A 12300-nucleotide genomic window follows, 5' to 3' on the forward strand; every position below is an offset into this window, starting at 1 on the left:
TCCAGCAGGAACGCACCAAAAGAGCTGGAAATTATGATAGGACCTGAATGCAGTAGGTCCCAGCCTTACATTGGGTATTGCATGGGACAGAGCCTTCGCCTGCACCAAATAACATCAGTGACATAGGAGTGTATGGAGCCAGGAGTGGAGGCTCTCAATGTCAGGACCTCACGCATCCCTAGCCTCTCAGAGGATCAGTGTATCATTGGTGACTATACTCCCAGTAAAAGGCATACCGGCTGCCGAATGGAAGTTGTGAGCCCCAAACTCCCCCGCCCACCCTCCATCCCCCCGAGACCTGGCACACTGCACCTCAGTTAGTGGCCTCCAGGGGCAGGCAGGTGCTCAAGATAAGCTCCTAAAGGTGCATGTGTCCGCCATTGGCATGCAAAATAGGGAACCTCTTCCGACCCTGGAAAATCCTTCGGGGTCAGCAGTGCAGGGTCCCGAAATGTGCCCTACACAGATTTTCAGCCCCATGATATTTTTTAATTGAAGATGTATTGTCGCTCTTTCATTGCTGTAACATGACAGTGATCAGGAACTCTTCGTGGAAATGCTCCATTATTAGTAAATTAGAAAAGAACAGGTGATCTTTGTTGGACAGACTGCTGTATGTTCCAAGGCAGACAATGCTTTCCAAGATTGCTCAGTAAAGGCCAAAATAATTCATTTTCAGACATCATTATTATTCTGAAAAAAACATTTTCCAGTGTTTCTGATAGATTTATATTGTATACCAATTCCATTTCAAATATTATCCGTTAAACTGCCAGTTATGTGAAATTCCAGTCTCCATAGGCTATCCTCAGCTTACCTTACACATTGACATTAAAACAAACATTAATTTAACTTAAAATAAAAAAAAAACTTTGCCCTGTCACTTTTCCCTTCCCTCTGTTAAAATAACAGACAAAGGAATGTCCTATGTTATGCCTATCTCTTGTTTTAATTTTAAAATACAAAAAAATCTTTACCTGACATTGTTTTCAGCAGTAGCTGCATGAAGGGGTAGTCTTCCATTTTTATCTGGGATATTTTGCTTGGCACCATTTCGTAGCAGTGTTACACAACCATCTAGCCAGCCCTGAAAATGAAAATATTTGTCAATTTGCTTTCAACTATTAATATTAATCTTGTTCGCTTTTTCTTTTCAATCTTTGAGAACTAATGAATGTTTAAAAATTAGAGTACTGGCCTGCCTTTCAATATTGCAATGGATTGTGAAAGAAACTTTAATAAGGCATTTTTTATTATTTGCTGGAAATAAACACCGGCCCTAAATTTTCTTGGGGCTAGAATTGTACCTAATTCTGGATTCTTGTGGACCATGACTGGCAGAAGCCAAAACTGGGTCTGGACCTGGTAATGGCAGTTCTCTGCCTGAAGTGCAGGTTGGTGGAAGTTTCCTACAGGGGCAAGGATAGGCAAAAGTTGTGTCTGCCCTGGAAACAGGACCACTGGAATGATGTCATCTGCTGGATTTCCCACTGCTCCCACCTTCTGAGCCCAGAACAGACTGGACGTTGGCAAGATACCAGTGTCTAGTTCATTGGAGTGGTGTAAATGAGGTTCAAAGGCTATTCCAGGCCAGGGTTATGATAAAAGGCTGCCTCTTAAAATTAGCCCTTTTATAAAGGGGGCCAATTTAAAAAATATCTGTAGTTTTAAGCCAGTCTGGCCAGCTTTACTCACTTGCTGCTTTCAAGTGCCGTATTTTGTTCCTTCCCCAGCAGGTGGCCAATATGCGCCCATACTGGTGCCATTGCCAACCTATTTTGTGCCGGTGGCCTGATCTCAGAAGCTGTGGTGGAATCAGACTTCCAGCTCACCAAAGAGATGCAAATTATGCTCTGCCAGAGTTACAGTGGCAGAGTGGGTTCGTGGATGTTTAGCCCCATCCTGACCAATTATAATGCAAGAAGATTGAAGTACTGTATTTTCAGCTATTTGATATACATTCTGTAATTGGGTTGAAATCTAAAATTCATTGGATACTATTCAGATAGTGTATTTTTATGACTAGTCGATCGCCCATACAGGAAGTCAATTGTAGTCTTCAGGTGAAGCAGAATTAGAGGGCCAGGAATTATTGTACCAGGACATGAAGATGTAATTTAGTTCCCATTTTAAAGTTGTACATTCTGTCCTTATTTTTATATAATACTTTGATTTTATATAATGATTTATAATTTTTCAGACTGGAGGGAAATATACAGTGGTGTCCCCAGGGGTTGGTATTAGGACCACCGCTCTTTTTGATATATATTAATGATCTGGACTTGGGTATATAGGGTATAATTTCAAAATTTGCAGATGACAAGAAATTCAGAAATGTAGTGAAACAATGTGGAGGATAGTAACAGTCTTCAGGAGGTCAGAGACAGACTGGTGGAATGGGTAGACACATGGCAGGTGAAATTTAACGCGAAGAAGTGTGAAAGTGATACACTTTGGTAGGAAGAATGACGAGAGGCAATATATCAATTTTAAAGGGGGTGCAGGAACAGAGAGACCCGAGGGCCATATGTACACAAATCTTTGAAGGTGGAGGCCAAGTTGAGAAGGTTGTTAAAAAAGCGTAAGGGATACAAACATACAAAATTGACGGGCATGAAAAGACCAGCTGGTCCATCAAGCCTGCCCCACACCATGATGGCCAGACCATCATGGCTAAATACTTCTTCCCTCCTCCGACCTCACACCCACCCCTGCAGCCATGTAATCTCCAGGGAGAGGCAAAAACCAGAAAAAACCCAGGGCCAATAAGGGAAAAAATACTCTGTAAAATTCCTCCCCCACCCCCTCAGACGTTCAAAACCAGTCCAAGAGATCACATGGTCCAACCATTATCTACAAAGACACTTACCTTCTATATTACGTGATCTCTGCCCTAGTCAGGATCCTGGGCTTTATTAGTTGAGGCATAGAGCACAAAAGCAGGGAAGTTTTGCTGAACCTTTATAAAACACTGGTTAGGCTTCAGCTGGAGTATTGTGTTCAATTCTGGGCACCACACTTTAAGAAGGATGTCAAGGCCTTAGAAAGGGTGCAGAAGAGATTTACTAGGATGGTACCAGGGATGAGGGACTTCAGGAGCAGCACCAGGCGTACCTAAAAATGAGGTACCAATCTGGTGAAGCAACAACTCAGGACGACAAGCATGCTAAACAGCGGAAGCAACACGCTATTGACAGAGCTAAGCGATTCCACAACCAACAGATCAGATCAAAGTTCTGCAGTCCTGCCACATCCAGTCATACATAAGAACATAAGAAATAGGAGCAGGAGTAGGCCAATCGGCCCCTCGAGCCTGCTCCGCCATTCAATAAGATCATGGCTGATCTGATCCCAACCACAAATCTAAAGAACACAAGAAGTAGGAGCAGGACCCGGCCACTCAGCCCCTGGGCCCTCTCAGCCACCCACAGGGCATTGACTGATCCGAGCTCAGTTTCATGTCCAATTTCCTGCCCGCTCCCCATAACCCCTAATTCCCTTTACTTCTAGGAAACTGTCTATTTCTGTTTTAAATTTATCTAATGATGTAGCTTCCACAGCTTCCTGGGGCAGCAAATTCCACAGACCTACCACCCTCTGAGTGAAGAAGTTTCTCCTCAACTCAGTTTTGAAGGAGCAGCCCCTTATTCTAAGATTATGCCCCCTTGTTCTAGGTTCACCCATCCTTGGGAACATCCTTACCGCATCCACCCGATCAAGCCCCTTCACAATCTTATATGTTTCAATAAGATCGCCTCTCATTCTTCTGAACTCCAATGAGTAGAGTCCCAATCTACTCAACCTCTCCTCATATGTCCACCCCCTCATCCCTGGGATTAACCGAGTGAACCTTCTTTGTACTCCCTCGAGAGCAAGTATGTCTTTTCTTAAGTGTGGACACCAAAACTGTATGCAGTATTCCAGGTGCGGTCTCACCAATACCTTATATAACTGCAGCAATACCTCCCTGTTTTTATATTCTATCCCCCTAGCAATAAAAGCCAACATTCCGTTGGCTTTCTTGATCACCTGCTGCACCTGCATACTAACTTTTTGATTTTCTTGCACTAGGGCCCCCAGATCCCTTTGTACTGCAGTACTTTCCAGTTTCTCGCCATTAAGATAATACCTTGCTCTCTGATTTTTCCTGCCAAAGTGCATAACCTCACATTTTCCAATATTATATTGCATCTGCCAAATCTCCGCCCACTCACCCAGCCTGTCTATATCCCCTTGTAGGTTTTTTATGTCCTCCTCACTCTCTACTTTCCCCCCATCTTTGTATCATCTGCAAATTTTGATATGTTGCACTCGGTCCCCTCCTCCAAATTGTTAATATAGATTGTAAAGAGTTGGGGACCCAGCACCGACCCCTGTGGAACACCACTGGTTACTGGTTGCCAGTCCGAGAATGAACCATTTATCCCAACTCTCTGCCTCCTGTTCGATAACCAATCCTCCACCCATGCCAGAATATTATCCCCCAATCCCGTGATTTTTTATCTTAAGCAATAATCTTTTATGTGGCACCTTATCGAATGCCTTCTGGAAGTCTAAATACACTATGTCCACTGGTTCCCCTTTATCCACCATGTACATTATATCCTCAAAGAACTCAAGCAAATTTGTCAGACATGACTCCCCCTTCATAAAGCCATGCTGACTTTGTCCTATTAAATTATGCTTATCTAAATGTTCCGTTACTGCCTCCTTAACAATAGACTCCAAAATTTTACCCACCACTGATGTTAGGCTAACTGGCCTATAATTTCCAGCCTTCTGCCTACTACCCTTTTTAAATAACGGTGTTACATTAGCAGTTTTCCAATCTGCCGGGACCTCTCCTGAGTCCAGAGAATTTTGGAAAACTATCACCAAAGCATCCACAATCCCTACTGCCACTTCCCTCAAGACCCTAGGATGTAAGCCATCAGGTCCAGGGGATTTATCCGCTTTGAGTCCCATTATTTTACTGAGTACCATCTCCTGAGTGATTTTAATCGTATTTAGCTCCTCCCCCCGTAGAGCCCCCTGTTTGTCCAGTGTTGGGATATTCTTAGTGTCCTCTACCGTAAAGACTGAAACAAAATATTTGTTCAGCATTTTTGCCATCTCCATGTTTCCCACCATTAATTTCCCGGTCTCATCCTCTAACGGATACTACGTTTGCCTTAGCCACCCTTTTTCTTTTTATATAACTATAGAAACTCTTGCTATCTGTTTTTATATTTTTTGCTAATTTGTTTTCATAATCTAACTTCCCTTTCTTAATCAATCCTTTAGTTACTTTTTGCTGTCTTTTGAAGACTTCCCAATCTTCTATCCTCCCACTAAGTTTGGCTACCTTATATGTCCTTGTTTTTAGTCGGATACTATCCTTGATTTCTTTACTTAGCCACGGATGGCTGTCATTTCTTTTACACCCTTTTTTCCTCAGTGGAATATATTTATTTTGAAAGTTGTAAAATAACTCCTTAAATGAACACCACTGCTCATGTACCGTCTTACCCTTTAATCTACTTTCGCAGTCCACTTTAATCAATTCCGCTCTCATACCATCATAGTCTCCTTTATTCAAGCTCAGTACGCTTGTTTGAGAATCAACCTTCTCACCCTCTAATTGGATATGGAATTCAACCATGTTGTGGTCACTCATTCCAAGGGGATCCTTAACTAGGACATTATTAATTAGTCGTGAATGGTGGTGGACAATTAAACAACTAACGGGAGGAGGAAGCTCTGTGACCATCCCTATCCTCAATGATGGCGGAGTCCAGCACGTGAATGCAAAAGACAAGGCTGAAGCGTTTGCAACCATCTTCAGCCAGAAGTGCCGAGTGGATGATCCATCTCGGCCTCCTCCCAAGATCCCCACCATCACAGAAGCCAGTCTTCAGCCAATTCGATTCACTCCACGTGATATGAAGAAACGGCTGAGTGCACTGGATACAGCAAAGGCTATGGGCCCCAACAACATCCCGGCTGTAGTGCTGAAGACTTGTGCTCCAGAACTAGCTGCGCCTCTAGCCAAACTGTTCCAGTACAGCTACAACACTGGCATCTACCCGACAATGTGGAAAATTGCCCAGGTATGTCCTGTCCACAAAAAGCAGGATAAATCCAATCTGGCCAATTACCGCCACATCAATCTACTCTCAATCATCAGCAAAGTGATGGAAGGTGTCGTCGATAGTGCTATCAAGCAGCACTTACTCACCAATAACCTGCTCACCGATGCTCAGTTTGGGTTCTGCCAGGACCATTCGGCTCCGGACCTCATTACAGCCTTGGTCCAAACATGGACAAAAGAGCTGAATTCTAGAGGTGAGGTGAGAGTGACTGCCCTTGACATCAAGGCAGCATTTGACCGAGTGTGGCACCAAGGAGCCCTAGTGAAATTGAAATCAATGGGAATCAGGGGGAAAACTCTCCAGTGGCTGGAGTCATACCTTGCACAAAAGAGATTGGTAGTGGTTGTTGGAGGCCAATCATCTCAACTCCAGGACATTGCTGCAGGAGTTCCTCAGGGCGGTGTCCTAGGCCCAACCATCTTCAGCTGCTTCATCAATGACCTTTCCTCCATCATAAGGTCAGAAATGGGGATGTTCGCTGATGATTGTACATTGTTCAGTTCCATTCGCAGCCCCTCAGATAATGAAGCAGTCCGTGCCCGCATACAGCAAGACCTGGACAACAACCAGGCTTGGGCTAATAAGTGGCAAGTAACATTCGTGCCAGACAAGTGCCAGGCAATGACCATCTCCAACAGAAGAGAGTCTAACCACCTTCCCTTGACATTCAACGGTTTTACCATCGCCGAATCCCCCATCATCAACATCCTGGGGGTCACCATTGACCAGAAACCTAACTGGACCAGCCATATAAATACTGTGGCTACAAGAACAGGTCAGAGGCTGGGTATTCTGCGGCGAGTGACTCACCTCCTGACTCCCCAAAGCCTTTCTACCATCTACAAGGCACAAGTCAGGAGTGTGATGGAATACTGTCCACTTGCCTGGATGAGTGCAGCTCCAACAACACTCAAGAAGCTTGACACCATCCAGGATTACGCAGCCCACTTGATTGGCATCCCATCCACCACCCTAAACATTCACTCCCTTGACCACCGGCTCACTGTGGCTGCAGTGTGTACCATCCACAGGATGCACTGCAGCAAATCGCCAAGGCTTCTTCGACAGCACCTCCCAAATCCGCGACCTCTACCACCTAGAAGGACAAGGGCAGCAGGCACATGGGAACAACACCACCTGCACGTTCCCCTCCAAGTCACACACCATCCTGAATTGGAAATATATCACCGTTCCTTCTTTGTCGCTGGGTCTACATCCCGGAACTCCCTACCTAACAGCACTGTGGGAGAACCTTCACCACACGGACTGCAGCGGTTCAAGAAGGCAGCTCACCACCACTTCCCAAGGGCTATTAGGGATGGGCAATAAATGCTGGCCTCGCCAGTGACGCCCACATTCCATGAACGAATAAAAAAAGAGTTATGTGGAGAGACAGGGGAAGCTGGGGTTGTTCTCCTTACAATAGAAAAGGTTAAGAGGAGATTTGATAGAGGTGTTCAAAATCATGAACAGTTTCACGTTTCCAGTGGCAGAATGGTCACTAACCAGGGGACACAGATTTAAGGGGCTCAATTTTCCCGGGAAATTGCAGGTCCGATGAGGGCGGGAGGGCTCCGAAAATCGGGGAAATCCTGTTCGGGTTTGGAAGCTGGCTCCAACCTGCCAACTACTGAGTTCCCCACGGAAGCACCTGTGTGCACGCGGGCGTCCTGAATCCGGAAGTCCTGCCAGCAATTAAAATGATTTTTAACTTTCCCACGGCTTCTGATTCACGCCTGGTTAAACCAGGCTTGAAGGGCCAGATCAGGCAAAAGGAAACAAGATAAATTAAATAAGAAACCATTGCACGAAGTTAAAACACAAAATCAACTACTTTTCCACCCTGCTCCGATGTCCGATGTCTCCCTCTCCGATCTCTCCCTCTTCACCCCCCCGATGACCCCCCGATCTCGCCCTCTTCAACCCCCGATCTCCTCTTCACCCCCCCGATCTCCTCCTCTTCACCCCCCCCGATCTCCCCCTCTCCCACCCTCGATCTTCCCCTCTCCCACCCCCCCATCTTCCACTCTCCCCCCCCCCCGATCTTCCGATCCAGCGCCAAGTGCGTCTCGCTCTCTCTCTCTACTCTCCACCCCCCCACGTTGGAGCTCCTGACGGGAGCCAGCCTGTCAATCAGGCGCGAAAGCCGGAGAGGACGTTAATCACCATCAATTACGATGCGATCGCATCGGAAACGGTAAGTTTTGTTTATTCGGGTTTGCCACGCGCACCTTCACCCACCCCGCTGCCAACCCGCCACCATTTCAAAATTGAGCCCAGGGTGATTGGCAAAAGAACCAGAGTTGACATGAGGAAGCATTTTTTTACGCAGCGAGTTGTTATGATCTGGAATGCACTGCGTGATAGGGTGGTGGAAGCAGATTCAGTAGTAACTTTCAAAAGGGAATTGGATAAATACTTGAAAGGAAAAAATTGACAGGGCTATGGGAAAACAGCAGGGGAGTGGGACTAATTGGATACCTTCACCTAAGAGCCGGCACAGGCAAGATGGGCTGAATGGCCTGTTTCTGTGCTGTATCATGATACTATGATAATTAAATAGCAAAGCGTACTGCAATTTGGGAAGCAGAGATGTAGAATTGGTTGGAGCATAGTAGTTTCTCTGCAGTACAAGCTGAGGACATGGGAGATGCAAAACGGAGGCTCTATAGCACCACCACAGACTAGAGAGTGTAATTACAGCATGACAACTTTACATAGCAGCTACCATTCTAAGTATGGACATAAAAATTTATAATAGAAAAAGTTGACACAAGAGTGTCACACTAGCACGATAACAGGGAATAAGGTTTTGTGGACAGGAAATACACCAAACATAATATTTTAAACTTACATACACACACCGATATAGATGACAAGTTTTGAATTACCTATTAATCTTAATCAATATGTAAGAATCTGTGATTTAAATAGTCATTACAAACTGGGATTAAGGTAAATAAAATGACAGGAAATCTATACCAAGTAGGTAGCTAAAGATAGTGCAGTTCTTCCACAGGCATCTTCAGTATTGATGGAAGCCCCCATCTTGAGCAGCAGCTTCACTGTATCTAGCTGGCGGCCAGATATTGCATGCATCAATGGAGTTGATCCTGAAATATTTTTTAAACAATTATATTTATATTGTTCTTTCATCTACCATTTTTAACTTTATCTCAAAATGCTATAATCTGATACGGTGTCACCTCCAAATTACTTAGATATCCCCCTGTAGTTGTATTGCAAACCTGTTAGTTACTGGAGGATTTTATTTTACTGCTGTTGCTTCAGACATGTTTTAAGAGTCCTGTGTTAAATGCATTCTTATCACTGTTATTACTATGACTAAAGTGTCACATTGATATAGTAGGGAGTACTTTTCTGGTTGGTGCACAATAGAGTATAACTGTAAATTATATCAGTAACATCTATTTTAATAATTGTTGGGTCTTGACATTTCTATTAATACATCCACATTCTGCATAGTTAGATTGTCTTGTTTATCTTAATTTGGAGATTTTTTCAGTGTTTTGCATATGTTCTATTTAAATACAGATACTGAGCTATGTTTAAAATACTAACAATGAAAACAGAATGAAAATATTAGGAAGACCAGTTCTTTAATAATTATTTAGATTGTTCTTTAATTATCCAATTACCCACACGGTTCCATAGCAACTAATCTGGTGGATGGAGTTGTGCAAAGGTATAAATGCAAGTAGCAGAATATGAGGTAGAACATAAATAAACTTTATGGGCACAACATGGTCTTTATTTTTAATAAGCACTAAAGGCTTAAAGTGATAACTAAAAAACTCCCCCCCCCCCCGCCACCCCGCTAGCTTTCTTCCTGAAGGTGCTGACTTTTGCCAGGCTACAGTTCTACAGGTTCCAGTAAGTCTCCAGCATCTCATCAAAACATCCATTTTTTATGTGTGCCTAGGCAGTGTGTGCTAGCTAGCTATTCAACTGTAGTGAGCATCGCAGCTGAGCCTGACCCTAACCTCACTGAATAGCAATCAGGAGCAGGAACCCTTGCTAATATTTGGTTGCCCTAGCCCATGATCACTGAGGTCAGTTATAGCACCCCAATTGTTGCCCTGGGTAACATTAGCTAATTCAGTACAGACCAGGAACCAAACCAGGGACATGCACCTCTGAGTTGCTCCATATCACACCAGTAAGTCTATTTACCCACTAAATCATCTTTGTAGCATTTATATTTTGCATGATTATATAATCTAGTCTAATTTTAAAATTGGTGGAGTAATGATAACACATTTACCCTCACTATCACAACATTCCAGTATGGAAGGATCCTCACGAATCACTGCAGTCAGGGTGTTGACATCTCCATTGGATGCTGCCTGATAAACCACAGTGAGATCGATTTCTTCTGCAGAGTCACCTTGTAAAAGGATCACAAATTAAGAGACAGTCAGTAAACCAACACATCTGATGTAAGTTTTAAAGAAATATAGAATCATAGAATGGTTACAGCACAGAAGGAGGCCATTCGGCCCATGCCAGCACTTTGTAAGAGCTATCCAATTAGTCCCATTCCCCCACTTTTTCCCTGTAGCCCTGCAAATTTTTTCCCTTTAAGTATTTATCCAATTCCTTTTTGAAAGCCATGATTGAATCTGCTAAATTGTTTATTTATTCATAACAAATGAATGAACCATCAGGATTGTATCTCTGCACCATTCTGTCCTTGTCTTGAAATTTACAATATTTGCAATTTATATAATTAAATTGAACCCTAAAATTGCTGGAATATTTCCTTATGATATGATTGCCTAACCATTAGCACATATTTCAATACACAGTTCCCATTTAAATTACCTCTGATAAATGCACACGCCATTTAGAATTACATTTTTCCACATATAAAACCAGTTCCCTTCCTTACTTGGTTAATATCAGTGTGGGATCAAATTCTGCCTCTTTCATCACCAGAATGGCCAGTTTCAGGTCATTCAACATCACTTATATACTGAGATCTAGTGCTATAATATAAAACTACACAAAGCGGAGTTGAAATCCAGAATTCTGTGCCTCTGCTGTGGTGCTGGAACAATTGGAGCTTTCAAGACTGAGATCAATAGATTCTTGTTAGGTAAGAGAATCAAGGGATATGGAGCTAAGACAGATAAATGGAGTTGAGGTACAGATCAGCCATGATCTAATTGAATGGTGGAGCAGGCTCGAGGGGCTGAATGGCCTACTCCTGTTCCAAACTCAGTGCTTGAATCAGATGTCAATGGCTGACCCTGTTTGTACTGCTCTATCATTGGGGATTGCTTACTTGAAGCAATTTCTAATATACTGTGTACATGTGAGAAACGTTGCTGACATCAGCCTGTTGCTGATGATGACATCAATGTGATGATGTACATGCAGTAATGCACAGCAGAAAACATGCAGGCTGTTGGGAGGGTTGATTTGATAGTGAGACCATTCACAGTTTATATTAGTTGTCATCTATATCAGCACTGGCAGGAAACCTACTCCAGAGGTGGATCTCGTTTCAATAGTACAGCTTCAAAACACCATTTACTTGATTTTTATTTTTGTTCTGTCTGATCACCTCCTTTCCCTTCTTTCCTGAATGTGGAGATGCCGGTGATGGACTGAGGTTGACAATTGTAAACAATTTTACAACACCAAGTTATAGTCCAACAAATTTATTCCTTTGCATACCTTGGAATTATCAGGGCCTATTTTACAAAATTGCATTCCTCACAAGAAACTTTGCCCACTAGAGAACTACAGAAAATTCAGCCACACAGTCCCCATGATTATCAATCCATTTGGAAATCATAGGGAGCACAGTGCCAAATTCCTCACGTGGTCCTAGTGGCAAGACCTCATGTCAGAAGCAGGGTTCCATTAAATTGACTCTATTGTCTTTTGACTCCTGATAAGTGTGCTTCAATAGTTTCATCTATAATAGATTACAATTTTTTTTCTGCAACAAATGTCAAGGGGGGCACGATTTTAAAAGCAAAGTGCGGGTGCGTTGGGGTAGGGGGGCAAAGAAAATCGGGATTTTCTGGAGCAGGAAGGAATCCCGGCTTCAACCCGCAATTAAAGCCGGCGGAACGATATTTAAACCAGCAATTCAAGTACTTAAAGTACTTGAAATGTACATAAATGTAATTAACAA

The 12300-nt window shown here is 43.3% G+C and overlaps 1 protein-coding gene and 1 pseudogene across 1 annotated transcript in view; one reads left to right on the plus strand and one right to left on the minus strand.

Annotated features, from left to right (window-relative positions):
- Window positions 1–12300, plus strand: part of LOC137322916 (putative nuclease HARBI1 pseudogene) — a 201874-nt pseudogene that overhangs the window by 149325 nt on the left and 40249 nt on the right.
- Window positions 1–12300, minus strand: part of ankrd55 (ankyrin repeat domain 55) — a 57550-nt gene that overhangs the window by 41750 nt on the left and 3500 nt on the right. Inside the window, exons 5-8 of the mRNA XM_068001657.1 lie at window positions 11404–11459; window positions 10417–10539; window positions 9114–9244; window positions 978–1087 (exon numbers count right to left, since the gene is read on the minus strand). Coding sequence (XP_067857758.1) covers window positions 978–1087; window positions 9114–9244; window positions 10417–10539; window positions 11404–11459 — 420 coding nt within the window. The remainder of the gene's footprint in view (window positions 1–977; window positions 1088–9113; window positions 9245–10416; window positions 10540–11403; window positions 11460–12300) is intronic.

Source organism: Heptranchias perlo, chromosome 1, assembly GCF_035084215.1.
Source record: "Heptranchias perlo isolate sHepPer1 chromosome 1, sHepPer1.hap1, whole genome shotgun sequence".
Classification (NCBI taxonomy): Eukaryota; Metazoa; Chordata; class Chondrichthyes; order Hexanchiformes; family Hexanchidae; genus Heptranchias; species Heptranchias perlo.